We start from the raw sequence: 27,027 nt of genomic DNA, 5'->3' as shown, positions 1-27,027 counted from the left end.
AGACTTGCACAGAGAAGTGCTCCTTGCCACCATGGATGTGCTGGAGCACAACTTGGAAGAGATGAAATTGGCAATGACTGTGACCAGGAGGGCACCTTCCTGTGTGACAGGAGATATGAAAAGAGACAAAAAGATATACTTTAAGGCAAGACAACCTTTTTTTAAGCTGCACACAAAAATCCTACTGTAGGGGAGTCAAGGCAGCCCAAGAAAGTTAGGATGAGGCTTCAGAGGGAACAGCACGAAGGAAGTAGTATGGCCTCCAGTACTGGGACAATTTAACTGGGTGCTTATATGTTCTGCTTCACAAGGATGTTTGCTCACCAGGCAGGACATGCTGGTGTGAGACAATCATGACAGGTTTAACCAGACTAGCCAGGGGAATGTTCATCTTGTTAGATCAGGAGGGTGTTTTTCATTTGTAGGATGTTTTTCCTCTGTGAGTCTTGATAATATCGGTTAAATGGAGTAAATCTTGTAGATGAGGAAAGAGAAGTACTGAGCTTAGGATCTTCCATTTCCAGTCTTTACATCTCACAAAAGCTGCGGTATGTCTGAAAGGCTGGGAGGTGTTAACATATCCAAACAGGGCACGTGTTCAGGGGATCCAGCAGAGCAGTTGTCGTCTACCCAAATTACTTCCAAAATGCTTCAGCACTGACATGTAAGATTCCTCTGATGCTGCTCTGAGGATGGTCAAACATGCTTGAGCACTTGTGTAGTCAGTGAGGAATTTACTTGAGGCTCAGTCCAGCTTCCTCTTGAAGTTGCTGGGATTTGGGCCTGGCTCATATAAACAGCAAATTTAATTTGTCAAAACTGTTCCCATCCTGTGTTTAGTGGCCTTTGTGCCTTGATGTGGAGAAGTAGAAGAAATATTAGTGGATATTCAGTGCAAAACATACCTTTGTTAAGGCAACGTTATATCCCTCTGTCCACCCGTGTAAGGTGAGCAATGCAATAGTTTGTTCTCCCTCAGTTACAAACCTACAGTTATGCACTCTAGCAGATGATGATTAGTAGTTGTCTTGTTCTGGTTTTGTTTTCTTATAAGAATGCATTCAGTTAAAGAGGAATTGGTTTTCATCTGTGTGGTCAGACTTCCCAGCAAAAGAGGTGAGTGACTGAAATACAGCTCAGGTGCTTGGTGCAGAAAAAGGGGTGCAAGACCCCTGCTAGGATCCGGGAGTCTTACTAATTGAAAAAAGCAACACGCAGTGCCAAGCAAACAAGACTGTAGAGAGGTGCCTTTCAGTCACCTCTTGTATGGTGGTGTGCCTGTGCAAGAAGGCCTGTGCAAAGTACTGGGGAGTTTTTATAATTCTGTGGCAATCATCCAGTCAGATTGAAGTATGTTTTAATCTTACATTGTATGTGTAAGTGGAGCGTACTGTACTTGATCCTTGTCACAACAGGCTCATCCTGCTTGGGCTTTGGAAATTTTCTGCTTATCTGTGAGTTTCACTCACAGAGATCAAGGCTCAACTATTCTCCTGTGGTTTATGTTCCGAGTACGTAAAACCCTCACTTTTATGTCAGCACACAAAATACCACATACTTCCATCTGTGACCATGGTTTGGTTTTGTGTTGTTTTTACATTATGTTAGAAATGCTTTGTAGCTCTGCATCAGGTCAGCGTTGAGAACCACAGCTCAGCTTCAGCTCAGCCAGGACATGGAAGATCCATTTCATCCTTTGGTGATTAGGTTAGTCAATTTGGCCAACTGACATCTTTTACTGTCTCTAAAAGAAGCCACGTTCCAACCCCTTACAGCTGTCTGTGAATTTGGTAGAAGAGAAAGCAAGAGGAGCTTGCTGCTGCTAGAGGAGCCATGGGAAAGGGAACCGGTGGAGGTACAATGTGATGACACTGTGGTTGCCACAAAAAAGAGGTTTCTTAGTGTTGTGCTGCTTATTGTCAAGTAGGTAACGGCTATTCAAAGAACACAAGAGCAGTTAACCCTCCTTGAAGGAAGACAGTATTTTCTCAGGTGACCTAGACAGAGAAAAATATGGTGCTTACAGAGGATTTGATGGGAAATTGGGTGGAAGTGCGTACTGGCTTAGTATTTTTTCATTTGTGTATAAAAAAATTGTATATTAAATACCTAGCATTTTGGAGTGGCATTTGCAGAAACTCCAGTGCATAGCTTTATTTCTGCCTGTCAATCTGGAAATGACGGTTCCTTTACCTCTGAGCAGAGTTCAGTGACGTTCAGAACGTTTGGGCTTCTCATCAGTTGTTATCTCCTTCCTGTTTCCCAGCAGCGTATGCTGGCAGAGACCCAGCTCTCCCGGGAGACGTCGTACGCCTCAGTACCTCTCAGAAACGGGGCCTTTGGGAGTAGAGCTCAGCCCCCTTCGCACACAGTGCTGCAGCGTTCAAAACCACTGTTTCTGTGCGTCCTCAAAACTTGATGAATCGAGATGCTGAGAATAGCTTTGCAAGCCTAGGATGTCGGTAACCCCCTAGGAAGCTGATAACTTCTGTAACTTGGCTCTCTTTCTCTTCCCTGCCTGGCGTGAACATTGGTTTTAAGATGTCTCATAAGCTCTGGGATACTTCCAGGAACATGTGTTCCAGGGAGGGAGCTGATGAAATTCCTGCATGTTTCTTTGTATTTCAAATATAACCCAGTGCTATTGTGAGTCTAGGCTGATGCTATTGGGAAGGGAGTGGATTGTTACAGTATACGTACTTAGTGTCCCACAAATTTAAAGGAATTTTTGTAACCTTTTGGGAAGCTTCAGTGTATCCACTACGTGCCACACACCTTTGAAACTTGGAAGGAGTAAATCTGGGGGTCATGGTTCTACTGTGTCCCTTGAAATCTGCCCAGCTTTAATTGGGGCTGAAATACTGAAAAACCCTCCTCTGTGGTTTAGTTCACATGCCTCAAAAGGCGTCAGTGTGCCAAAGTGATATCCAAACAGCAGCACTGTGTCCTGGGGCTGGGCCACACAGCAGCATGCAAACACTGCTGAGGGTTAAACGCAAGCAGCCCACTTGGGAGCCTGAGTTGAAAGGAGCGCTGGGTCGGGCTGCTCCCAAACCCAGTACTGAACCGTCACAACACAGCCATGCTCTGGAGTGCTAATAAACAGTTCATACAGGCAGCTATTCCCATCCGTCTGCACCTTCTGGCTACAAAGCGTAGCCCGGGGCGGGTTGGCCTGGACACACGTTCTGGCAGCAGTTGGCACCTGGCTTTTCTCACCCCTGGTGTGTCAGTGGTTTATTCTGTCAAAAGTGGTAAATGGGCTGCTCTGCCTGGTTCTGTATTGCTGTGGGTATACCAGTGCTGCAGACTTGGGGCCTGAGCTTTGCTGCTGTTTGGTGAGATAAAGGGTTGTGCAGAACCAAACTCTACCTTTTCTTCTGTTAGCCCCAGTTTAGAGCACACACATGGAGGCAATTGAAGAAACCTATTTTGGAGTGCATGAAAGCGGAGGGTACTGAAAACTTAGGAGCAAGTCGATGTAGTGGAAAGCTGCATTGTCTGTCCCAAGCTTTCTGGGTGCCTGTGTTATGCTGGGCTGGGCCCTGGTTTGCAGAGGTGCTGGGCTCTGTCAGAGGTGCCAGGGAAAGGGAGCTGGTCCAGCAGGGAGCAGAGGTGTTTGACTTCCTCAGTTTTTCAGGCACTGCCAGTCCATCATCTTACCCACCCAACCCTTCCCTGGGCCACCTCCAGCGATCTTTAAAGCCGTCAGCACTGTCTAGTATCCCTCGCCAAAGCTGCAAGCTCTGAGATGTTCTGTTCCCTTGAGGCTGCCTTGCAAAGGACAGTTCAGGTAGTCTTCTAGGGGAGCTGGGGTTGCCCAGAGATGCTCAGTCAGGTTGAGGGTGGATGGTGTTGATGTTCTGGCAGCCTGATCTAGATATTTTTTATCTATTTCCCCAGTACATAAACAGTGTTCTTCCATCACAGTGAAGGTGACATTTTAAAATACTTGTGACACTCTTGGATGCTGTGATGACAAATGACCTAAGGAGGTGGGGAGAAAAGGGGGAGGTGACTAATTCTGCAATCTCTTCCCTGTGTGAAGAGGACAAGTCAGGGACAACTGACTGAACACACTTATCAGCTGCTTCTCTCCTTTTGTGTGCCAAGTGGCCTGTGGAGGTGAGGAGGAAACCAATCCGCAGTTGCGTAGCTGCGCATCTCCTCCTGAAGCCCTTGCGGGAGGAGACCAAGTCAGGGTTCCGTAGGTGACTGATGCGGTGGTATTTCCAAGCCTTTGAGAGTGCTACTGCAATGTAAATGAGCGCTTGTTTCTTGTTGGCTGGCTGATTTTTGTACGTAACTCGGAAACCTTGTCCGTGTAGGTGGCCCTTCACGATAGAATAGTGAGCTGCTGCCTGGTCCAAAAGGGCTCCTGGCGCAATGGCCGCACGTGGGTATGGCTCAGGAGAAGGGGGAACAGAGGGAACAAGCTCTGTTTGCTGTGGTCAGCTAGCAGAAAGATGCTTTGCGTGACTCCCAAGCAACTCCAGGTACCTCCTGTGGCATAAAAAGGTGTAGGGAAGTTGTCCTCTCTGCTCCTGGGTTTTGGCAGCTGCTGTGGCAACAGTACCTGTTCCCCACAGGTCTCTACCATTGCCTAGAGAGGTACGTGTTAAACTGCTGAGAATATTTCTTGCACTTAAATGGGTCCTTGCAATTCAGCAAGAAACCCCTCTCCTGGGCTGCAGATGAAGCAGGGCATTTGTCTATGTGCCTGAACGTGAAATGTGCCATGAATCTGTCACTTCAGCTGATCCCAGCTGACCCTAAGTGTTGGAAAGGCTTAAAGTGAAAGCAAGTTTTAGCCTCATAAGGCAAAGGGTTAAAACATTGGTTACAAAATGGGAAATTATTGCAGAAAGGAAAAATAAACACAGAAGAGGCAACAGTTAATACTTATGAGGTATGGGACAGTGGCTTCTCTGAAGCTTATTTAAGAATAAATCCCCTCAAGAACAAAGTCTTCTTGAAAAGCTGCTGCTTAGACCCCTGTTAACCTGTTCTCTGAAGAAATAAATTGAATTGCAGTTATAAAGCTGGCAGAAGTCATAGCAGAGGGTTTTTGGCTTCACTCAGCACTTCATCTTGGGGTTTACTGGCATTTACAAGGCACTACCTATGATGCATTCACACATGTGATTGGGTTCAAGGGTCACTTGCACTGCAGCAACGTAGCAAATTTTTCCACAGTGGAATGAATCTCTAAAGTTTTCTTTTGCTTCTTAAATCTTGCCCAAAATCCAGTTACTTGAACTTTGCCCAGCTGTCTCGCTGTTTGTAAGTGGGACACTTAGAGGCAGAACGTGGGAATGCGTGCTCCAAGGTTTAAGGGCAGGCCTGGATCACCATGCTATGATGGAATAGGGTGGGTGGCTTGACTGGTGTTCTACGCCCCAAAATTTCTTAAGAGGGATCTTTGATGTATTTTCTTCTGTGAAGTTTGGGAAGCTGATGTGGGTTTAAAGGGAAAAATCTGGATTTCTCCCTCTTTCGGCCAGGCAGATACATGGCGTCAGCAGGGATGTTGGGGCTGTTCTGCAGGGTCACTGTGACCTGCCAGAGGAGAGGAAATTCTAAGCAATACAAATATCCTGTTTTCAGTGCAGTTTCCTCGTTTGTGGTTTGTTGTTTTTATTTGAATGGCTATTGAAAATTCTACAAGAAAATTTCTGGCATGTGCTATGTCTACACCCATTAGTCGGACAGGGGAGATGCAAGGAGAAATGTTAAGTACTTCAGTGCTCCAGACTTAACATAGGTGAACAGGGTCTTTTAGAAATGTCTTTGTAATATAACTTATTCCTTTTTAAAAATAGGCTAGAATATTGGTCCTACTGCAGCAAAACTCGGTTTCCTGTACTGTTGGTGGTGTATCTATGTAAAATAGCTAAAATCAGTGTGCTTTTACAGGCTTCCAGGGTGCCCATAGTACAGTGGGGTGTTTGCATTCTTCATTCATGTCAGTAGGAGGTCTCATGCTTTTTCCTTATCAGGCTAATGCGGAAGCCTGATTGTTAGGTTCCCCCCAGTCTCTATGAAACAGCTGTGGGGAAAAGATAGTACCAAGGATTTTTTGGGCCTCTCTCACGTGGAATCTCTGTTGTGTCACTGTTCAAAAATATCACCAGTTTGATGCCTGCCAACTAGATTGTACTGCTGGGACAACAAGCAGTATTTACCAATCACAGAAGACCTATCGAAGGTGAAACTGAGGGGTGTTCTCTGCCATTGTGTAACAGTCCGTCGTCTTGGGTTTGGTAGTTTCTTAATTTAGTGGGTGTTCGTAGGTGGAAGTCTGCCTATACGCCGTATCTGTTGTGCAACAAATGTTTTCCTCTGAGATATCCTCCATGATGCTTTCTCTTTTTTCCAGATTGTCCCCAGCCACCACAGCCTGAGAATGGAGGCTATAAATGCCACCCTAGCCCCTGCAACAACCCTCTGACTTCAGGCAGTGTCATAGAGTATCTGTGCGTCGAAGGCTACATGCTGAAAGGAGATTATAAATACTTGACCTGCAAGAATGGAGAGTGGAACCCAGCAATGGAAGTCAGCTGCAGGCTCAGCCCGGGTGAGTGCTCCCTGACTCCAGTGGGATAGTCGGAATTGCCTTTGCATTGGCTTTTCAGATTATCCTAAAACACCGAGTCTGTGTGATGCTGAGGAAGTCCATACAGCTGCCTCTCATTGCTCCAGCCATTTCATAAACGCAGCTCACAATCACAGCTCTTTATTAAAAACATCTCTTGTGTAACAGCCCATCAGATGCAGGCTCAGAGTCCCTCATGCAAGGAGACAACCCATGGAAAGGAGTATAAAGGAGGCAACTCTTTACTTATGTGGAGCCTCTTATTTTGACAGCTCTCATACCAGAAATGGGGGAGGCCCTAACTGAGGCGCTTTCCATGCTGTCTGTTTTTGCTCCTGATGGGTTTGACAGTACATCTCCCTCAGTGGTGTACCCATCTGTCCACATGTGCGCATGTGCGTGTGAGTATGTAGAGCCGATCTTCCTTGCAAACAGGTTAAGTAGCTGTTGGCCTCCTGTGGCAAAGAGCTCGATGGTGCTGCTTTTCACTGTACCAGCAGGAAAGGACATTGCTGACGAATGATTTCTGCTTCCCTCCAAAGCTTTTGTTTTGTGGGTCTCTCCCAGCTGAACAGGAATTCCTCCATCAAAGCAGGAAAGTAAAAGGGTTTGCAGGAAAATGTTCATCATACAGCTCTTAGTTTGCCTATGGCTCTTCTGGTTTTAAAAGCATGCATACTGGATAAAGGGAGAATTTCCTCTCCTCTTCAAGTTTGGCTAGTTGATAAAGTCTTACTGCTCAGTCATCCTGAGTCAGCAAGATTTACACTCTGGAATTAAGTCTTGTAATCCTTAAGGCAAAATGTGTCAGCTTAATCGGAAGGAAACAGAAAAGCACCTTCTTCAAGCTTTTTATGGAGCTCGCTGTGTACCTCTGATCTCTGGAACATCCTGTCCTGTCCCAAAGACACTGTCTTCTCAGTGTCTCTGTCACAGCCGCTCCAATAGCCCCTTCCCATGATGTATAAGGAAGGGAACTGGGAGTTTACCTGGCAGCAACTAGATCCTGAAAAGGCTTTTCAAATTCAGCATAAGCTTCCTTTCCGCCGCGGTCCCCCTTCCCCTTGCTGCACCCAGGCTGGAGAACAAAGCTGTGCTATTGCAGGTGGTGTTCCCTGGGTGGCATTCCTGCATGGTGGCACTTCGTCTACATCAGGGCTGAATGGATTGTGTTGTGATGAGCAGAAATCCCTCGGATTTCTTTAGCATCCTGAAGGATCAGTGGCCTTATCAAAAATATGGGGCCTCAAAAGTCTGACTCTGAAAAAAGCCATTGCTTTCACAGCACAGGCTTTGAAACAACTGGACAGGGTCAGAGACAGCTGAGATTTAACTAGCAGGTCTCTTTCACAGAGCTAAAAGGAGGAGGAGGTGGGAGACTGTAGAGAGAAAGACAGTAGGTCTTAAAATGATTGGTAATGGGTAAGATCCCACCTGCTCTATATAAAGTAAATGAAATACCTAGCAGTTACCCGATGTTTTGTGTAGCTCCGAGCCTGTCAGCCCCATAGCCTTTTGACAGTTTATTGTATGAGCACCTTGCTGGAATATGAGATGGTGAATGTGCTGGAGTGACCCCTGGGTAGTGAGCAGTTTTACAGCATCGTGTACTGATGCTGAAAATGGAGCACCCCTATTTGCCTACCCTCCTCCCTGTCAGCATACTCAAAGTCCCCTGAGTAATGTTGAAAATGGAAATCCTTACTCAACCCTGTTTGCCATAGGGGAAAATGTACCAGACGTTGTTTTTATCCTGGGGAGGAGTCAAGCAACTTCTGAAAAATTTCAGGAGAACAAGTTCAAAATGACTAAACCAATAGGTTTGGCCCCAAGAGAACGTGTAGAAAATGCAAACTGGCTTTCCAGCTTACATGCCTGTTTTGGGCATAGATTTCAGGCTGTAGGCTTAAAAACAGTGGTCCTCCAGCTTTTTTCTTCTGTTTGCCTCTTCTTCCCCTCATCCCTATGTGCATGTGTGTCCTGCATCCCCCTGCAGTTTGAGACTTGTGCTCCCGAAGAACATGTTGAATGTAGCAAAAAGGAATTGAGGGGTTGCATACATGGGAATGTCCTGAATGTGAAATGCATGGTAGTATTTGCCAATGGGGAGGGTGAGGTTTTTCAGATCTTTACCAAAGACATAAATTAGGGACAGAGACAACACGTATACAGACAGTTATTTGCTCTAGGAAGGTGAAAGGACTAGTGTAGCGTTCTAGAAGTGATATGCAGTGCTCAGCAATACTAGCTCCAGGCCATTTTTTCTCCACTCCCAGTTTATTCCTGTCTTGCAAGGGACCTTTAAAAGCCAAATTGGTTCCTGTACAGTCACACGGCACAGCTGAGGAAGGGTAGGAAGGAGTAATGTGAACAGGGCCCATGTATCTAATGCTGAAAACTCAGCATCCTGAAGCAACATCTGCCTTCCTTCTCTGTTCCCTGGCACATGCTTGTGTGAGAGAGAAACTGAATGCTTGCTGCGTTTTAAATATACCCAGGCAGGTGACTTCCAGCTCTTCCTTTGGGAGGCTGTTCCAGTAGCCAAGAAAACCCGTTATTTGGAACTTTTCCTATTGTTTGGCCTGAAATATCCTGCTTATTGTGCTAGACAATTATTGACCATTAGTGACATCAGGACATTTTTTTAGCTTTTACTTAGGCAGGTCTATATATAACATGACCCTTACTGCCATCTACCAGTTTCCATGGCCTGCTTGCACTGCTTTTCTGTTTGCCTTGGGTTTTTCCAAAGGACCCTTGTATATGCATGGGTTTTTTTAGGTTCCCTTTACAGCTGATGGAGAGGGGTCAGCTTGAGCTCTGACCTGTCCCTCTATAAGAGATAGCTGGTGTGCCTTGACTGTGTGGAAAACTTGGGCTCCTCACATGTGCACCCAAGTGTAACTCCCGAGAGCAGGCAATGTGGATGTTTTTTCCTTCCCTATGGCAGTGATTGGAGGGAGTGGATCACTTTACCTTGTGTTCCTCTTGGTTTTGTAGAAAAGGACTCTCCTCCAACAATTGGAGTACCCACGCTGTCCATAGTAGCCTCCACAGCAAGCTCCGTCGCCCTGATTCTGCTCTTAGTTGTGCTGTTTGTTTTGCTGCAGCCAAAGCTGAAGTCGTTCCATCATAGCAGGTAAGTGTAGCTGGGGTTTGGAGGGGCTCAGAGGCATCCTGTTTCTTTGCAGCAGAAACTCATTAAGGGACTTGGTTTAGGTCTTCATTTTGGAGCAATTTACCTCCTCGCTTCTCTGCTCCTGTTTTAATCACCTCAGTGGCACCTCTGCCCCATGGTCCAGCAGTAGTCTGAAATGGTGGTCTGCGATACCCAGCTGCAGTCCCCATTCTAACATGCCACCTGGTGCATGGTTTCCTTGCTCTTTTTCCTTGGCTTTGAATGTGAAAAGTTATGATCCTACTAGTCTGGCTATAGATCAGCCTCTCTTAGCCTTGAATAGCTACTGAAGTATGTGTCTGGGTATGTATATACATCTCCCCCAGTCTGTCTGTGAGATCCTATGGACATGTATTCAGGCAGTACTGCTGATTAGATACACTTGCAAAGCTGCCGTTGTTCCCTGCTGAGAGAGGTGGCCTGGGTTTGTGGATGACAGGAGGGACCCAGCCATAACACTGCTCCCAGTCACTGTGGACTCTTCCGAACTAGCTACTGGTACACCTTAAATAAGAGCAGAGACATGGCTGTCCAGCAGTGGGGAGGTTGAGAGGTGAGGCCCTAGAGTCTGCCCTTTTTTGAAGAAGTCCAAACCACTGGAAAAGAAAAATTCAATCTCAGGACTCTGAATCATGAGCCTAGGTGATTCATGCTGTGCCAATTTAAGAGTTGTCTGCCCCACCCCACCAGAGGTTATCTTGCCAGCAGCAAAGGTGGCAGAACAGGCAGCGCTGGGTGTTGCAGAATATAGCAGTGTAACAAGCTGAAATCGGTGGTGGTCTGAGCTCTTTTTTATCTGCCAGCTGTGACAGCGGAGGGCTCTGAGTCATGATCTTTGTCAGATTTAGCTATGGAGGCAGGTGAGGTGGGAAGCATTGTAACCTTTTCAGCTCTTGCTGCTAAATCCATTGGGCACTGTGAATTACAGCCCCTGCTCATGTTTATGGCAATTCACAGTAGGGCTGCAAGGCTTTGCTTGCTTGACCTTGTTAAACCACCATTCATGTTTCTTTCTGTTCTCTTCTAAACAAGTCAATGGTGAATATTAGAGTTCTGTTGTGGGAGGTTACTGGAGTTCTTGGTAACATATATATATAAAAATATAAATGCGCAACTTGATTTCCCCTCTCCTTTGTTTCTTTTTTTGAGGCGAGACCAAGGTGTGTCTGGAGATCAGGTCTCTATCATGGTGGATGGTGTCCAAGTGGCCTTGCCATCCTATGAAGAAGCGGTGTATGGCAGCACAGGGAACTGCATTCCACCCTCGGACTCCCGAGTGCAGATCGTGCTCTCAGAGGGAGCTGGGCAGAACGGAGCCAGAGAGATGCAGCAGCAGGACCAAGGGGCTCGCAATAGCTTTGAAAGAGAAGATGAAGCCCCCGGACATTCTGGACTGTGTGAAGCCAGTGGCTCTCAGCGATCTGAAACTGTTCTTGTGCACCAGGCTGCTACCTCTTCCTGGGTAGCTGGCATGGCTAGCAGTAGACCTGTACACAAAGAGGTCCAAGATTCAGAAAGCAGTGACATACAGAGCCTTTTATCGCTCACTTCCTCCGAGGAATACACAGATGGTACGTGACTTGGGCAAGGAGCACTGAATGAGACCCTTGTAAGAGTAGGTTCTGCTGCCGACTACCTAGGATGAAGATGGCAAGGAATGCCCCTATGTATGTCAGGTACCAGAGGAGCTTTTGCAAAGAGGTGTCCCCGTCTCCATGGCATGTTTCACAACTTAGATGTGCAAGCAGTATTTAGTACCTTTTTCTGAAGTACGCGGCGCTCTCAGGCTGGGAGCCTAGGGCAGTCTGGAAAAACTGTTGGGGTTCTGTTGTTCACTCTTCTTGTCTTAGCAAAGGATTTGCAGAGAAATCCCAACCTCCAGCATCATAGTGCAAATACAGTAAAATAGCTGTGTCTGTGGAAAACAAGTTGGTGGGAGCGGGAGGATATGCTTGGACTACCAGCCCTTTGTGATATTTGGTGGTCTTCATTTTTAGACTGTTTTAGCAAGCAGCTTACTGCCACAGCGCGTACAGCGCTGCAGCCTTGGCACGCGAGAAGACCTAAAAGGGATGTGCTTGAACTTACTGTACAGGGCAGAGGGGCAAGTCTGTTAAACAGTCAGTGCATCTTCCGTTCTTCGCTTCTGTTCTGCCCTGAAGGAGTGGCTTTACAATGGCAGAGCCGATGTGAAGCTGCAGCTTAAGGTTGCTTCTGCAGAGACTGCTGGCTTGTAGATAGCTCAGGGCAGAACTTCTCCTTTCCATGGTGTCAGGCCCTACAGTCGTAGCAATGCCACCCAGAACCTTGCAGTCAAATCAGTTAAAGGGGATTTCTGCTAAAGGGCAGAAATGGCAACGTGTCCTGAGATGGGCATTAAACCTCAAGTGCGTAAACAGCAGAAATCCAGAAGCGAAGCCTAACGAAAAATGTCTGCAGTGTAGAAATCAGAGGATGTTGCCTGTGCACTGTGTCGTTTTTATGACTGCCTGGAAACATGTGTTGCCTCTAAGGCTTGTTGTACAGTAGCAGATTGCCTTTTGAGGAACTAAAAGATGATGAGGTCATGGGAAATAAGGAAACTGTCATTCTTAAGGGAAGTTATTACTTTCCCCTAAACAACATTGGTGAGGCTTTACTGGGAATACTGTATCTTCTTGTGGGTCCCCCAGTTCAAGAGAAATGTGAAGAAACTGGACAGGCTCTGTTGGAGGCCTTCCAAGATAGCCAGGGGCTTATGGGGAGTGACTGAGGGAGCTGGGCTTCTTTCATCTTGTGAAGCAGCAGCTGAGGGCCCAGTCAACGATTGACTACAGTTACTTTACAGGGAGTTGAAAAGCTATGGAGCCAAACTCTTCTCAGCCAGATGATATGACGTGGGGCAATGGCCACAAGCTGTAACTTGACAGATTCAGATTGGGCACTAGTTAAATATTTTGCGCTAGGAGGGTAGTGCAGGACCAGATGGGCACCCAGAGAGGTGATGGAGTCTCTGTCCTTAGAGATTTTCAAGGCTGGAACTGGGGATGGTCCTGCTTGCAGGGGCAGGTTGGAGCGGAGTCCTCCAGAGGTCCCTTCTGCTGTGTTGTGATGACAGGAAGACCACTGCATTATCATGTTATGGAAGCAGGGGCCTGTCTTGCTTTCAACAGTAGTTTTTCTGGTGTGTGGTGAACTGCAGAAGTTTGACTACTTTTTTCTTTTTTTTCTCTCCTCACCATTCAGATATTCCCTTATTGAAGGAAGCATGAGGCCTGCTGTGTTTGTCTAGCCTTCTCCCTCTTGGATTTCTTCCTCCTCCCCTCCCCCTGCCTTCAGGACAGAAGCACTCTGTGCAGCCTTCCCCGTCCTCGCAAGCTGTGCCCTGGATACCTCCAAGCAGAGACGCCCTCAGCTGAAGATCCAAAGGATGTTGCCAGGTTGCCTCCTGGATGCACCAGCGGAGTTGGTGCAGCGCTGGCTTCCCCATTCCATCAGCAACAGGGGCTCAAGGAACAGAGTGGATTTGAGCTCTCCTTTTCCCCAGCCAGATGTTTGACAGCAGTCTCTGAAGAGCTGCTCTTTTCTCGTGCCTTTCTCCTCCTCACACCGGCTTGTTGCAGCTTATCAGCCTCTCTAGCCCTTCTGCTGCCCAGAGAGCAGGGGCTAAAACCGCTTGCTCATTGGGTGCAGACACAGTTTATATATACGTATATATGTTATATAGGCTCTTCTTCTGGCATCCTCTTTGTGACAGGGCAGGATAAAATGCCTGACTGGGACTGAAGCTGGGCTTGGGGGGGATCCCAGTGAAGGGGCAGCTTGTGATGCCTAGAAGCGCCTCAGATGAGATGGGCTGTGTGACAACTTAGCTGTGCAATAACAGTTCATTGAGAATTGCTAGAGCACTGAAGGCTGAGAAGTCCAACGTGTGGGAATGCCCTCTGCCCCCTTCTCAAAAACCATCTCTGCAGGAGTCCATTCCTGAAAATCACTTTTGTCTCCTCCTTCCTTCTCTACCCATGCAGCCCACTTGATTATGCTGTGTTTCTAGAAGCTGGGACTGGGACTGTCCTGCCAATAAAACAACCCTTTCAGCTTTGGTCTGGTGCCAGAGCTGCTCCTGGTGTTCGTTTGTAGAAGAGCCTTGGAGAATGGCTAGTGGTTAGCAGGGTCCAGAAAGCTTGGAGGATGCGACTTTCAGTTAAGCAGCCCTGTGTTAACTCTGAGTTAGCCCCATTCACTGAGACATCAGGACGGGAACCAAATTTGTGGACCTGCTCTTCTGAATAAGCTGTGTGTCTCAAAGCTTTTTCAGTTAAGGTGGTTCTGCACTAAAGCTTAGGTTCCTTTGGTCAGATCTTCAGTCAAAGGTAATGCTTTTGAGATGTAATCTGGAAGTGGTTCAGGTATTTGAAAACATCAAGAGAAAAAATGACCTTAGGTAGTGAATGCCTAGTGCCGTTGCTGCAATCCCAAATTACCTTTCTAGCCACACTAGGTACCTTGGTATTTGAATCCTGGGTAGCTACTATCTCAGAGGCTAGTGTGTCTTACTAGCTTCGTACAGCAGACTCTTGTCTGCTGTTTTATCCTAATGGGCTTCAGTGGGCCCACAGAGAAGGGCTTCTTCCTTGTGGCTGGGGGTAAGCAGCATTTGTAAAGTCTCTCCTAAATACAAGGCAGTTGCATGTTCTGTGAAGGAAGGCTGGCTACACTGAGAGCAGTGCCAGAGGATACCATAGCTTATTCCTGAACCTAAGTTCAGGAAGATTGTTTCATGTTCTGGTAGCAGGGAAAAGAAAATCCAAAAAGATGTAATCCTCTGCACCCCACAGTTATCTACAGCAGGTCAGAATATCCTGGTTGCTCTTAACAGGACTCTGCAGGAAGCCACATTCATCTGGGGTAGGTGATCCAGTCACAAAAGCATCATGGTGGTTGTAAGGTTCTTCAGCGGGGAGGTCTGGACACTGTTCCGTGGGATTGGTTTCAGCAAGAAGAGTTGGCTTCTTAGATGCATGCACCCTGTCATGACTGTCTTGAAGTAACCAGGGAAGTGTTTGCCCTATGAGAAGCTGCTAAATTTTTATTTCAGTTGAAGGAGCAAAATGTCATGGCCTTACACATCATGTGGTAACGTACAGGTAAATAGGGATGCTGTCTTTGCTGCTTTGCTTTTGGTTTATGATCTTCGTCATCCTCATCCTTGTTGCTCCAGGAACGTACTGTCACAGCACTTGGTAAAAGTGATACAACACCTTTATATGGAAAATCACTGTGGCTTAGCTCCAGTTCCTGGAAATGGGGATTGGCCATAGTATCCAGCCATGTACCTGCTGCTCCTGTTCCTGATTAGCTGTTAAATCCCAGGAGACCTGGGACAGCATGTGCCTGTGGATGGAAGAATCCTATTTTCCCTATCCTTGTTTTAGAGGGATGTTATTAATTTAAAAAACACAGTATTTTAAACTTCCTTCCCTGTTGCTCACGTTACCTCGCATTAACACAAGGATTTGATAAATCCCATTGAGGTGGTTTGGGTATTTTTTGTTCAGTTTGGATGGTGAAAAACCCCACATCACTTTACAGTGGGCTGCAGTGTCTCAGCTTCAAGGACTGTAGAGTTGTTTACACATCTGCTATTGGAATTCTAGAAAATAAGCATGGGAACGTTTGTATTTAGTTTTTAACTCCTACCTTGCAAATGGTCTAAGCTTGAGCAAATTCCCTCATTCACTGGTTTATCAGGGCAGATGGAGGGATCGAGCGAGTGTAGTGGTAAGGGAGTGTGGAGGGAAGAGTACGTGACTTCTTTCCTGCTACCTAACCAGCTGGAGCCGGAGGAGTTGCTCTCTAGGCATTTAAGGTCCCATCTACTCAAACTGACCCTCAGCAGTCAAGGTGTAGAAGTCGGGTACATGCTGCCTTCCTGCAAGGGACAGTCCCTTAACTCAGCGTCAGCACCGGGTTGGTGGGAGAATCCCGCAACAAAGCTGGAAGCTGATCCCGAGGCCTGACCTTGCCCTGGACGAGCACCTGCTCTGCCAGCAGAAAGCACGTACCGTGTGGCCCTGCCGCCTCTCGCTGATGTTGTAAAGCAGGCAGCTGCCGGTTTGGGAGAGCAAATTCAGTTTGGGTGGGGAAGAGAAGGAAACAAGCTGCACAGAAGAGGGAGTGCTTTAATTTTGTTTCATTTATAGAAATTGTGGGAAATGGCTTTACTAAGGGGCGGGGGGAAATGCGGAGGTGGAAGGAAATATGCAAGCGTAGATCTTGTGATCAGGCATAAACAGGCAGCTTCTGTTGGCTTGCTGGGAGGGTAAACCAGCAGCTCCCAGGCCAGTCTCTGCTGCACTGGCTGGTAGCCCCAGCTGATGCTTCCAGCGCTTGCAGAAGAGCCTGTCCCCTGCAGCAACACTTGTGGGAACAGGCCCCAAGGACTCGTGCAAGCCAGAGCGTGGAAAACAGTTTGGGAGCATCACATTCCTCTTGCCCATGTCCTCAGCTTTAGAGTTTATTTTCATATAAAATGAGGTAGAATGGCTGGGAAGGAACCTGAGACATGTCTGCTTGACAATTTTTTTGAAGGGGGAGGGGAAGCAAGGCCTCACTTTACTGATTATCAAGTGATTGTTACTCATTCATGTCTGTTTTAATTCTGCGGAGGCGGAAGGATTGGGAAGTCTTTTGGGCAGAGATTTAGGAAAAGCTAAATTGCACAGTCCTGTCTTTACTTATGGGAGCAAGGGCTGAGGCTTAAAGGTCCCTCAGTCATGAGCTCTGCTCTCTCTCAGGAGCGTTCATTACCTCTGAGCAAAGAGTGCGTCCTGTTTGGCTGTTGCCATAGGTAGAAGCAGCCTGGATCTCAGCGTGGTGGATGGGGGGAGCACAGGGGCTCAGCCTTCCAAGATGTAACACAGTAAATCATTTTTTTTTCTTTTCTTTTGTCTTGGTTTTTTTTCTGATGGGGCCACAGCCTCCTTACCTTTTTTCCCCACTTATGTCTGGCAAAAGAATTCAAAGGGAGGCATTTTTTCTTATTTAGCACTCCTGACATAATCATCTCGTGCTCTGTCATACATGCTGGATCCCATGATATTTCAAGAACATTAAAATGATTTAATTACATTGGAAAAATAGCACTTATTTTAAAGGTTTCTGTTATTTTTGGAGTCTGATAGGCTAAAAAAAAGGGCATTTCAGAAATTCAGAATATTATGTGCAATAGAAAAACCTCCTTGCTCCCTTTCAGTTGCATAGTTTTTTAAAAAAAATAAATAAAATGCAACCTACTGGAATGTTTACAGCCCAAGCATTGCAGAACTGGACCAGCCTGAAAGAACCAGAAAGTGAAGCTGACAGTAACCCATGGGGAAGCAGGCGGTCTCGGGTCTGGATCTGCATCGTGAAGCTCAGCTCAGTCGATCGTGTTGGAGCCTCCTGCCACCTTGGCGGGGGTCAGCAGCGCTGGTGGGAGATATGGGTTTGTGTGTTCTGGTTTTAAATAGCTTGCATCTCCCCATCATTAACTGCAGAAGAGCTAAGAACCGACGTCGGGAGGAGAGGCGTGCTGCAGCACGTGAGCCTGTGGAGTTGCTGCCGAGTTAAAACTTCATGAGTTTGGGAGGGAGAAGAGCTTAATGCATTTTTATCCTTTTTCTTAACCACCAGGGAACTTGCTGTGTAAAAGAATGCTTACTCAGCAAGCATGCTGCTTGTTCACCCCTTGGCCGTCTCCCCCGAGGTTTCTCCTTAGCCTTTCAGCTCTGGTGTGGTGAATCGTTTAATGCATCTGGAGCCTTTATTTGGCCTTTCAGCACATGGAGAAGTCAGGTGTGTTAGGAAGAAATCTGTTCCACATGTTTTGGGAGGAAACATCCTAAGGTGCTCCCAGAGGTGGATGGCTTGGGTCAATACTGAGGAGCGGGGCTACGAGGGCAACAGGCTCAGCCATTGGAAGTAGTCTGGGATGGTTAAGTCATTTGCAGCACAGAAAAAGGAACACAAGGAGGGGGGTAAGGAAGAGCTGGGACTGAAAACAGAGATATGCTGCAGGCTAATGAGCTAATGCATTCATGACGGCGTTGTAAGGAAGCTTGTGCTTTGTTTAGATGATTTAGCAGACACCAGCAGGCTCGCTGTATAAAATAATATTAACGTACCACTGGTTGGACACACTGAGGTTTCCTTGCTGACCTTTTTAGAACATATTTGCAAAAGCTGGTTTTACTGTTCTGATAGCAGTTGCTTAAAAAAACAAAAATCTGCCTTATTACTTTATCCAGATAACTAATTAAATCAGTTTCGCTTTCTGGTTTCTGTATATAAATGCAATAAATCCCATCCATTTTGCACACCCTGCCTCACCCTCCAGTCCTTTCCAGGGAACTGCAGATTGAACTTGCTCTTTGTGAAAACCTTTGTTTGCAGAAGAACTTAATTAGAAAACATTTATTCTCTATGATATGCTTTCAAGAGTGGGGAGAGGTTTCCTAGAGCAGGCTTCGTTTTAAGATGTATTTTTATACAGGGAATAAGCCTTTTTCCAGTCCTTCATCCCCTCCTCCTGCCCTTCCACACCAGGACAGAGCACGCCACTTCCCACACTTCTCTTCAGGGCCCTGTGTTCAGCACTGCTTCCAAACTCGACCCTCTGCAGGTGACGGACGGATATATGTACCCACCAGAGCGGGTGCTACTGGTGCTCTGCACGTGCTTTCCGTAAGCTGTGCTTTTGCTTCTGTCCTCGAGTGAGCAAGGACAGAGGCAACGGAGTTGTGCTGGAAAATGTTTTAGTTCCAGTTCTCAGATTTGCTTCCTTCCAAAAGAAAACAAAGTGAAGTTGTCTGTGAAGCAGATGTCCTATGATGCGGTGGGTAGACTGCTGGTAGTTGCTGATGCAAATGCAAGGGGAGCTCGATTGCCTTTGTGCATTAATCTTTTCTTCTTTCCTGTATGTGTTTTCTTTTTATCTGAACTGCACCACTATGGAATTATTTGCAGAATGGTACTCCAGATATATGTGGGATTTAAAAACAAAACCATAATTGATGCTGTGCAGGATGTCACTCAATCAGTTTTATTTTGCTTTATTTTATATATATTTTCTGGTATCCTGTACATTGCAGTGGGTGTGAAGATAGTATTTTAATATTTGTACAAAGTTTAATTTAATTGTTCTGTGTATATAACTGCATTTCTAAATTAAAAAAAATTTCTTTTGAAGTGAAGCTATAATCTCTTGTGTTTTGTTTTTTTTTTTCTTTAACTGCTTGGGCCTCGCAGACTGGAAATCTAGCAGATCATCAGTGAATACGTTGCGGCAGTGCAATGCCTTCCACGTGAAGATCAGGATGAAGCTAAAGCTAGGGATGCTCAGATGGCTTGGGGAAGGAGGCAGAGATGCGGTGTGGCCTTAGACGGATCATCTGTTTCCAAAAACACCCTCCGTTCTCAGAAGCAAAGGCCACCCTTGGTGCGCCTGCATATAACTGCACAAGAAACGGGGCCGGGTTGGTTCAAGGGCCATTCTGGAGGGCTGTGATCACGCGAGTGCCACCCGGACCTGTTGTCCTGGCTTGGCTGACGTTCTGGGCAGGTGTTTTCAGCGGATGCCCCTCAGCCTGCCTCAGAAGTCTCCTCATCCAGCGTGCAGACTTGGTGCATGAGGCTGGGCAAGGTATTTGTTTGCCTTTACTTTCTATAGCACTGCATGCGTAGCGATTTGCTACTGTGGTGCAGAAAGACCCCCGCAAGAGCTCTGTGCCTTCCTCTGCCCCTCCAAATGAAACCTAGCCTGCGCAGCCTGAGCTGCCTTGGACCAAGCAGCAACGATCGGTCGATGGAGAGGAAGGATGCAATGACGTGCGTGAGGAAAGGCAATAGCAGTAAAGCAAGAGGGGCTGAATGCGTTGGGAGATGGGGGCTGGATGAAAGCCATGGGGGGCCTCAAAGAGGGAATAAGGTTGGGTCTGGATTTGACGTAAGGAGAGAAGATGCGTTTGGGGGAGCGTTTGAAGCAACTGCTGCACGGTTTTCTTACAGCCCCCTGCTTGCCAGGCTTGGAACCTGCACTGGTGACCACGGCACCGATGGCCGATAGCTGCGGCGGTGCCCCCGTCCATCGGCGGGGCCCTCGGGGACAGAAGTCAGGGGAGGCTGGCCAGGTTGTTAACGATGGGAAAGGGGAGGGGGAGAAAGGTTTAAAGAGATGATGTATGGCATGAGAGGACTTCAGAGAGGAAGAAGGGGTGAATATAATAAACGGATAATTAATCTTGGAGACTAGATAAGGAGAACAGTATATATAGGAAGAGGATGTTATTTTTAGAAAGAAGATAGCTCTGATGGGTAAAATACTAATCCAAAGCGGGTAGCAGGACAGCATAGGGGACACAGGAGGGAGATTTCAAATACGTGGGTGAAGTCAGCGCAGGTCCGAGTGCAGAGGGGAGGCTGGGTGCAGGCTCTGCTCCTCCCTCTGGGCAGTCGTGCTGCGCCGGGAGGGTGGCAGAGGCAGAAACCGCAGAGAAACGGACGCCCGTGGTTCTGTTAGTGCTACGCACAGTCCTTTTTTATTATTATTAGTTTGCTTTGCTTCAAAGACCTCAGGTAACATTGCGCTTTGAGGCAAGCGTACTAATGAGTGTTCCTTTCTTTTAAGGAAATCTATCAGTAGTGTAATAGGGAAGGAGAGAGGAGATCCTTTTGGCCAACCTGTTGAAAGCAAAGTCCTTAAAGATGTTATGAGATTTTTGTATACTCACATATATGATTTTTATCCTCTGTGGAGGAACAGGCAGGTTAAAGAGAAGGGAAGGGGTGACATCTACCTTCCTCCCACTTGCTTTTATTCCTCAAATTATTCCCACACAGCAAGCTGATCTTACTGTAGTTTTGCTGCTGTGAAACTGGAGGTCTGGGGCCTGCCCTCCCGTAGCAGACCGTTGGCATGTGGGAGTTGGTGGCCTCCAGGAATTGCTTTTAAACTATTACTATTTTTCACTGGGCTGTGGTCTCCTGCCACAGTAATTCTGGCAACCAGGAACGCGCCTTTCTTCTTGTTCTGCAGCTCTTATCGATTAGATGTGTTGGAAATAATTTGTCACCTCTGTTTTGTGCCTGCAGTGAGAAATGACCGTGGGAGCCAAGGCCGAGGGAAGCCAGGCTGAGGTGGGTGGTCTGGGAAATCCTCTTTAACAGCTGGCCCTTTGGCTGCAGGGTGGGAGGGCCAGGGCATGCAGGAACACCGCCGCCTCCAGAAAAGCACCCTTGCCACAAAGACGTCGGCCCTGCCACAAAGCCGCTTTGAGAAACTTGCTCGGGAAGGGGGAGAGATGGGCTCCTGCCCTTACCAGGCGTCCTGCCAGCCGGCGCGCTATACTGCCCGGCTCCCAGACAGGATGTTCTGTACATGTGGATTTTCCAGGAACACAAAGCCAGGGACACACCAGCCCCGCTACAACCATGGGCTTTAACTCTTTAACAGGACTGAGCGCATCTGGAGCCTTTCCTCACCACCCCGGGCTGCTGCATGCCGCAACGCCACCATTGGAAAGCTTTGCAGTGGGATGGCGTTACCAAATCGTCCCTTGATGTACTGTAGCTTTGCCCCTGCCAGAAACCTCCCCTGCATTAACAGCTCCCCCAGCCTCTGACCTGTTTTTAGGGGTGTCACAAAATGCAGGATTCCCTCTCCCGAAAGCAGAAGGATGCTGGCAGGCTACGTGCCAACAAGCACCGTGCTTCGCAAAGCTCCTCCTCGCCCGCCAGGGCCATGCAGAAGGCCCCTTACGAGTGCTGTCCCTGGAGAAGAGCGCAGGGTCTGGCCGGGACACGCTGCCAGCCCCCATCCCTCACCGGCTCAGTACTTGGCAAAACTGCAATGGTCTCTCTCGACACCAAGCTGGCACCCCGGCGTGCAGGGGAAGGGATGGACGAACGCACACAAGGGACTTTCCAATTCTCTCTGTTCTCTTTTGCAGGAGGATGACATTTACCAGCAAACTCCTCACCTTAACCTTCAGTGAGACCTGGGCCAGGGCACAGCAGAGCTGAGGAGCCCTGAGGGTACCTCAGCATAAGCTGGCTGTCCTTTGGCAGCTCGCTGTCATCTGGCCCGCACTGAGCTCAGGGTGGGTCTGTGGGACACAGCTCAGGCTTTTCATGTTACATCCACGAAAAAATAAGAGATTTTGGGGCAAGAGGGCACAGACGGGTGCCAACGTGCTCGTGTTCAGGGCACAAACACGCTTGTCTCCTTGTCTGCTTCTCCAGGCATGCCGTTCAGATCTCCTTGTAAGGTACTTCAGTGGGTGGTGGTTGAGACCACGCCGTGTTTAGCAGTTCTGCCTGGCAAGCGGGCTTTGTCTTCCAGGCCCACGGATCCCAAGCGAGGCTGGGGACCCACTCCATGGGGCAGACACGCTCTCCCTGTCCCAACACGTGCCAAACCACGGCACCCAGCAGCCCTGGGGCAGCCTAGACTTGCTCCTGCCCCTGTGCCTGGGGCTGCCACCTCCCTGCGGCTCAGCGGCAGCTGGGGCTGGGAGAAGGACAGCTTGGGGAGCTGGCAGTGGCAGTGCACGTCCCTCCTTACGGGTCAATGGCAGCTGAGGATGCTGTTCGCTGGGCTGGGCTGGGCAGAGCTGCTGGCTGCAGCTGGCACAGCTGGATTTGCTTCTGCACTGGCTGTGCCTGTCAGACAGGCCCTCCCTTGAGAAGGACTAACACGCTACCCATATTTAGGAAGTATATAGTGTTCATCTTTAAACCCAAGTTTAAAGTGTCCTCATGTTGAGGAGACCAGGGGCCAGGTTTGGGAGCAGCAGAATTTTCCTGGGGAGGAAAACTCAGGCAGCGAAGCCCTCTTGGACAAGCCCAATGGGAGCCAGAAGCGGCAGCCTGGCACCCAAGGGGCGACAGCGCCGGGTTTCCTACCTCGTGCTCCTGTCCCTGGGTGCTGCAGGGCAGCGGGGGGCTCCCTGCGGGTGGGACAGGACAGCAATCTTGCGCAGACGACTTTCCTCCGTCTCCATGAGCTGCCTGGCGCAGGATGGCAGCAATGTCTCTGCAATGGCTGTTTCCAAGAGATTTATGATCCTGGGTTCAGCTCTGCAGACAAAGTTGTTACCAGTCTGTGTCTCCCCTCGTAAACGTAACTTGGCTCCAAATAATTGCTTCCTCCGGGAAGCTTTAAAATAGTTGATTTGTTACTGAAGCTGTTCGGTATTTCTCTTGTGCTTCTCTGGTGCGTTTTCAACAGTCTTACAAATAACTGGGAATTTATCTTCCTGGCATCTCAGTGGGTGGGAAGGCCCACGCTGTCCCTGTTGATGGGAAGGGGAAAAAACAAAGCACAGAAAACTGAAATAACCTTCTCCAGGTCATACCAGAGGCTGTGTTACAGGCAGGGAAACAAAGGCTCTTAATGATACCTTCAGCACGTCTTCTTCCAGACCTCTGCTTTAGCTGTAAGCGCCAGTTTCTTCTGCATGTGGTGATCCAGCCCCGAGGGACGGCACCTTTATTCCAGCACAGGCTGTGCCCCAAGGGAATGACTGAAATGGTAATTCAGAGATATTGATTCTCCTCATCGTGGAAGCATAATGTCAAGGGCAACACCTGCTATGTAATCACTCTCCTCTTACTCTGCCTCGTGGCTAACGAGTTTGAGATAAACCAGTCAGGGCTGTGCCCTGGGGAATCAAATGGAGGGCCTGCTGTTCCCAGCACAGGACAGGTTGGCGGGGACGCTGGGAGAGTCATACGGGAAGGCGAGCTTTCTACTTTGCTGCATTTTGGCAGCAAAATTAGGAACTTCAGAACAAGGCGGTAAAAATGCAACTGAAGGGAGCATGGGAGCGGTTCACCGAAAGGATGGTCAGGCGCTGGAAGAGGCTGCCCAGGGCAGTGGTTGAGCCTCCATCCCTGGGGGTATTTAAAAGAAGGGCAGACGTGGCGCTCAAGGACATGGTTTAGTGGTGGACTTGGCAGTGCTAGGTTAACGGTTGGACTCGATGATCTTAAGGGTCTTTTCCAACCTTAACGATTCTATGATTCTGTGATTCTATGGATCCAGGGGCACGTGAGGCACTGGAATTAGGTTTCTTGGTGCAATAGGGAACACAGTGTGTTGCTGTTTTGGTTGGTTTATAAGCTGTTGGGCTGGTCCTGGTCCCTGTGAGTCGAGGACCAAGGATTAATGCCTTGTAGTTTCCCCCTGCAATTGGCAGGGACAATTAAGAGAGGTCCAGGGAGATTAAATGTTTCTTCCTCCTTCTGCATTTATACAAAGCCATCCTCGTCCTTTTATACCGGGGCTGTTTTTGTCTGTTTTTGAGGATGCAAATTGCCATCGCACCTTGACCTTTCCTACAGGAGGAAAAACCCGCACAGCAGCACCCTATCGCCGCTCCCCCAAGCCGCGGCGGCGAGGAAGGGATGTAAAGGGGAGGCAGAGCGAAGCAGTCTTCCCTTTGACTCCCGAACGCAAAACCTGTCCGGAGCGGGCTCCGATTTTGCCAGCGCCCTTAGATCTGCCCGGCTCCGCTCTCGCTTGCGGAAGCCCCCGGGGCGGCGTGGGCCCGGCGGTCCGACAGCCCCCCCTAGCGCCCGGGCCGCCTCCCCGCCCGCCGCCGCCGCCCGGGAGCCGCCCGGGAGCCGCCCGGGAGCCGCCCGGGAGCCGCCCAGGAGCCGCCCGGGAGCCGCCCGCCCCGCTGAGGCGCGGCACCGCGCCGCGGCCGCGCTCCCGCAGGCCGGGCTCGGCTTCCCGAGGGCCGATGCCTGGTTTCACGGCCGCCCGCTGGCGGCTGGGCGCCGATGAGGAGCTGAGAACGGAGATGTGTTCCCCTAACCGAAGAAATTATTTTGGGAGGCAACACAGAAAAGGTTATCTGTATTTAAGATCAAAATAACGGATGTTTTGCAAAAAAAATCACAACAAATCTGCTTTAGCAACCAGAGCGCTGGCACAGGGATGAATGGGTCTAAACTAGCCACGATGGACATTAGGCCACCATGGGTTCGACACTAGGGCAGCCTCGTGGCAGGGTCAGGGAAGCCGGGAAGCTGACTGGCTGTAAGAGGTAGTGCGATCACTTCATGAAATGTCAAACACCTGCCCAAGAACGGGGCCTCACAGGCGTTATTCCTAAACTGGACTTTCTTCTTTCTTCTACAGGCCTGTCAGCCTGACCTCGGTGCCGGGGAAGGTCATGGAGCAGATCATCTTGAGTGCCATTATGCAGCAAGTGCGGGACAACCGAGGGATCAGGCCCAGCCAGCATGGGTTTATGAAAGGGAGATCCTGTTTCACTAACCTGGTCTCCTTCTATGACAAGGTGACCCACTTAGTGGATGAGGGGAAGGCTGTGGATGTTGTCTACTTGGACTTCAGTAAGGCCTTTGACACTGTCTCCCACAGCATTCTCCTGGAGAAGCTGGCTGCTCACGGCTTGGATGGGTGCACTCTATGCTGGGTTAAAAACTGGCTGGAGGGCCGAGCCCAGAGAGTGGTGGTGAGTGGAGTCAAATCCAGTTGGCGGCCGGTCACGAGTGGTGTTCCCCAGGGCTCAGTACTGGGGCCAGTTCTGTTTGATATCTTTATGAATGATTTGGACAAGGGGATCAAGTGCACCCTCAGTAAGATTGCAGACGACACCAAGTTGGGTGGGAGTATTAATCTGCTGGAGGGTAGGAAGGCTCCACAGAGGGACCTGGACAGGCTGGATCATTGGGCCTAGGCCAATTGTGTGAGGTTCAACAAGGCCAACTTCTGGGTCCTGCACTTGGGTCACAACAACCCCATGCAACGCTACAGGCTTGGGGAGGAGTGGCTGGAGAGCTGCCCGGCAGAAAAGGACCTGGGGGTGTTGGTTGACAGACACCTGAACATGAGCCAGCAGTGTGCTCAGGTGGCCAAGAGGGCCAATGGCATCCTGGCCTGTACCAGAAATAGTGTGGCCAGCAGGACCAGGGAGGTGATAGTGCCCCTGTACTCGGCACTGGTGAGGCCGCACCTCGAGTACTGTGTTCAGTGTTGGGCCCCTCACTACAAGAAGGACATCGAGGTGCTGGAGCGTGTCCAGAGAAGGCCAACGAAGCTGGTGAAGGGTCTGGAGCACAAGTCTTATGAGGAGCAGCTGAGGGAGCTGGGGTTGTTCAGTCTGGAGAAGAGAAGTCTGAGGGGAGACCTTATCGCTCTCTACAACTACCTGAAAGGAGGTTGTAGCGAGGTGGGGGTCGGTCTCTTCTCCCAAGTAACAAGCGATAGAACGAGAGGAAACGGCCTCAAGTTGTGCCAGGGGAGGTTTAGGTTGGCTGTTAGGAAAAAGTTCTTCACCAAAAGGGTGGTCAAGCACTGGAAGAGGCTGCCCAGGGAAGTGGTTGAGTCTCCATCCCTGGAGGTATTTAAAGAACGGATAGATGTGGTGCTCGAAGACATGGTATAGATGGACTTGGCAGTGCCAGGTTAACAGTTGGACTCGATGATCTTAAGGGTCTTTTCCAACCTTAATGATTCTATGATTCTTATTAAAACAAGCCTCCATTAGCACTTCAGTGGTGCCGGCAATAGTGATCAAGTTGAAAAGGAGCTGATAAACGCAACTGCCAGGGCATTGAAGCCAGAACAGACTCTCTTTGGTCTAAACCAGCCGGTGTTCCACAGCGACTGAATGGGGCTGCAGCAGGGCCGTTGCCACCAGGGCACCCTGAGAAAGCAACCTCGGGGATGTGCGCCAGAAGGCTGCTCCTCTCCATAGGCTCTAACCTGGCACTGGCATCTGCAGAGGGTCACAAGCCCATCCTGAACGTACTCACCTGGCTTGGGCCAGAAACTCCATGGCAGATGACTTGGTGGTAGAATGCGGTTTTTTTGCTTTGTTGGGCAAAAGCCTGCCGATTTCTTCAGTGTGAGGGCGTTGAATTTGTTCGTGGGACCTAACGTCCGTTGGGAAAACAAATCTCGGTAGCTGCTCGGGGGGAGCATCTGCTCCCCGCAGTTAGCAGCGCTAGCTCCTTTCTTTGCCAGAGCAATGTGGAGTCATTTCCTTACACGAGAGGAAACAAATTTTCCAGACACGATGCCCTTCTGGGCAATTGCTGCAGTTTCCTCTGAAATTTTCAAAAAAGAAAATATAATTTTTTTTTCAATGTCCAAAGCCCCAAATATTTTTCTTCTTTTATTGTGTTCCATAACTGAAAAAAGGTTATTTAAAACTTTTATGTGTCTCCTGTTTAGTCTGGTGAGGGAGCAGGGGGATATTAATGC

At 48.7% G+C, this 27,027-nt stretch overlaps 1 protein-coding gene across 3 annotated transcripts in view; it reads left to right on the top strand.

The window, feature by feature from the left end:
• SUSD6 (sushi domain containing 6) overlaps positions 1–18,985 on the top strand; it is a 91,347-nt gene extending 72,362 nt beyond the window's left edge. For all 3 annotated transcript variants that reach the window (XM_087746467.1, XM_087746465.1, XM_087746466.1), the window contains 4 exons: positions 6,380–6,577; positions 9,596–9,734; positions 10,923–11,344; positions 12,999–18,985. In XM_087746467.1, the coding sequence (XP_087602593.1) occupies positions 6,380–6,577; positions 9,596–9,734; positions 10,923–11,344; positions 12,999–13,024 (785 nt within the window). In that variant the 3' untranslated portion in view covers positions 13,025–18,985. The remainder of the gene's footprint in view (positions 1–6,379; positions 6,578–9,595; positions 9,735–10,922; positions 11,345–12,998) is intronic.
• Positions 18,986–27,027: the final 8,042 nt, after the last annotated feature.

The sequence above is a fragment of the Nipponia nippon genome, unplaced genomic scaffold, assembly GCF_047370975.1.
Source record: "Nipponia nippon isolate SJK-2023a ecotype South Korea unplaced genomic scaffold, ASM4737097v1 scaffold_10, whole genome shotgun sequence".
Lineage (NCBI taxonomy): Eukaryota > Metazoa > Chordata > Aves > Pelecaniformes > Threskiornithidae > Nipponia > Nipponia nippon.
This window is presented reverse-complemented; position numbering and strand designations above follow the sequence as displayed.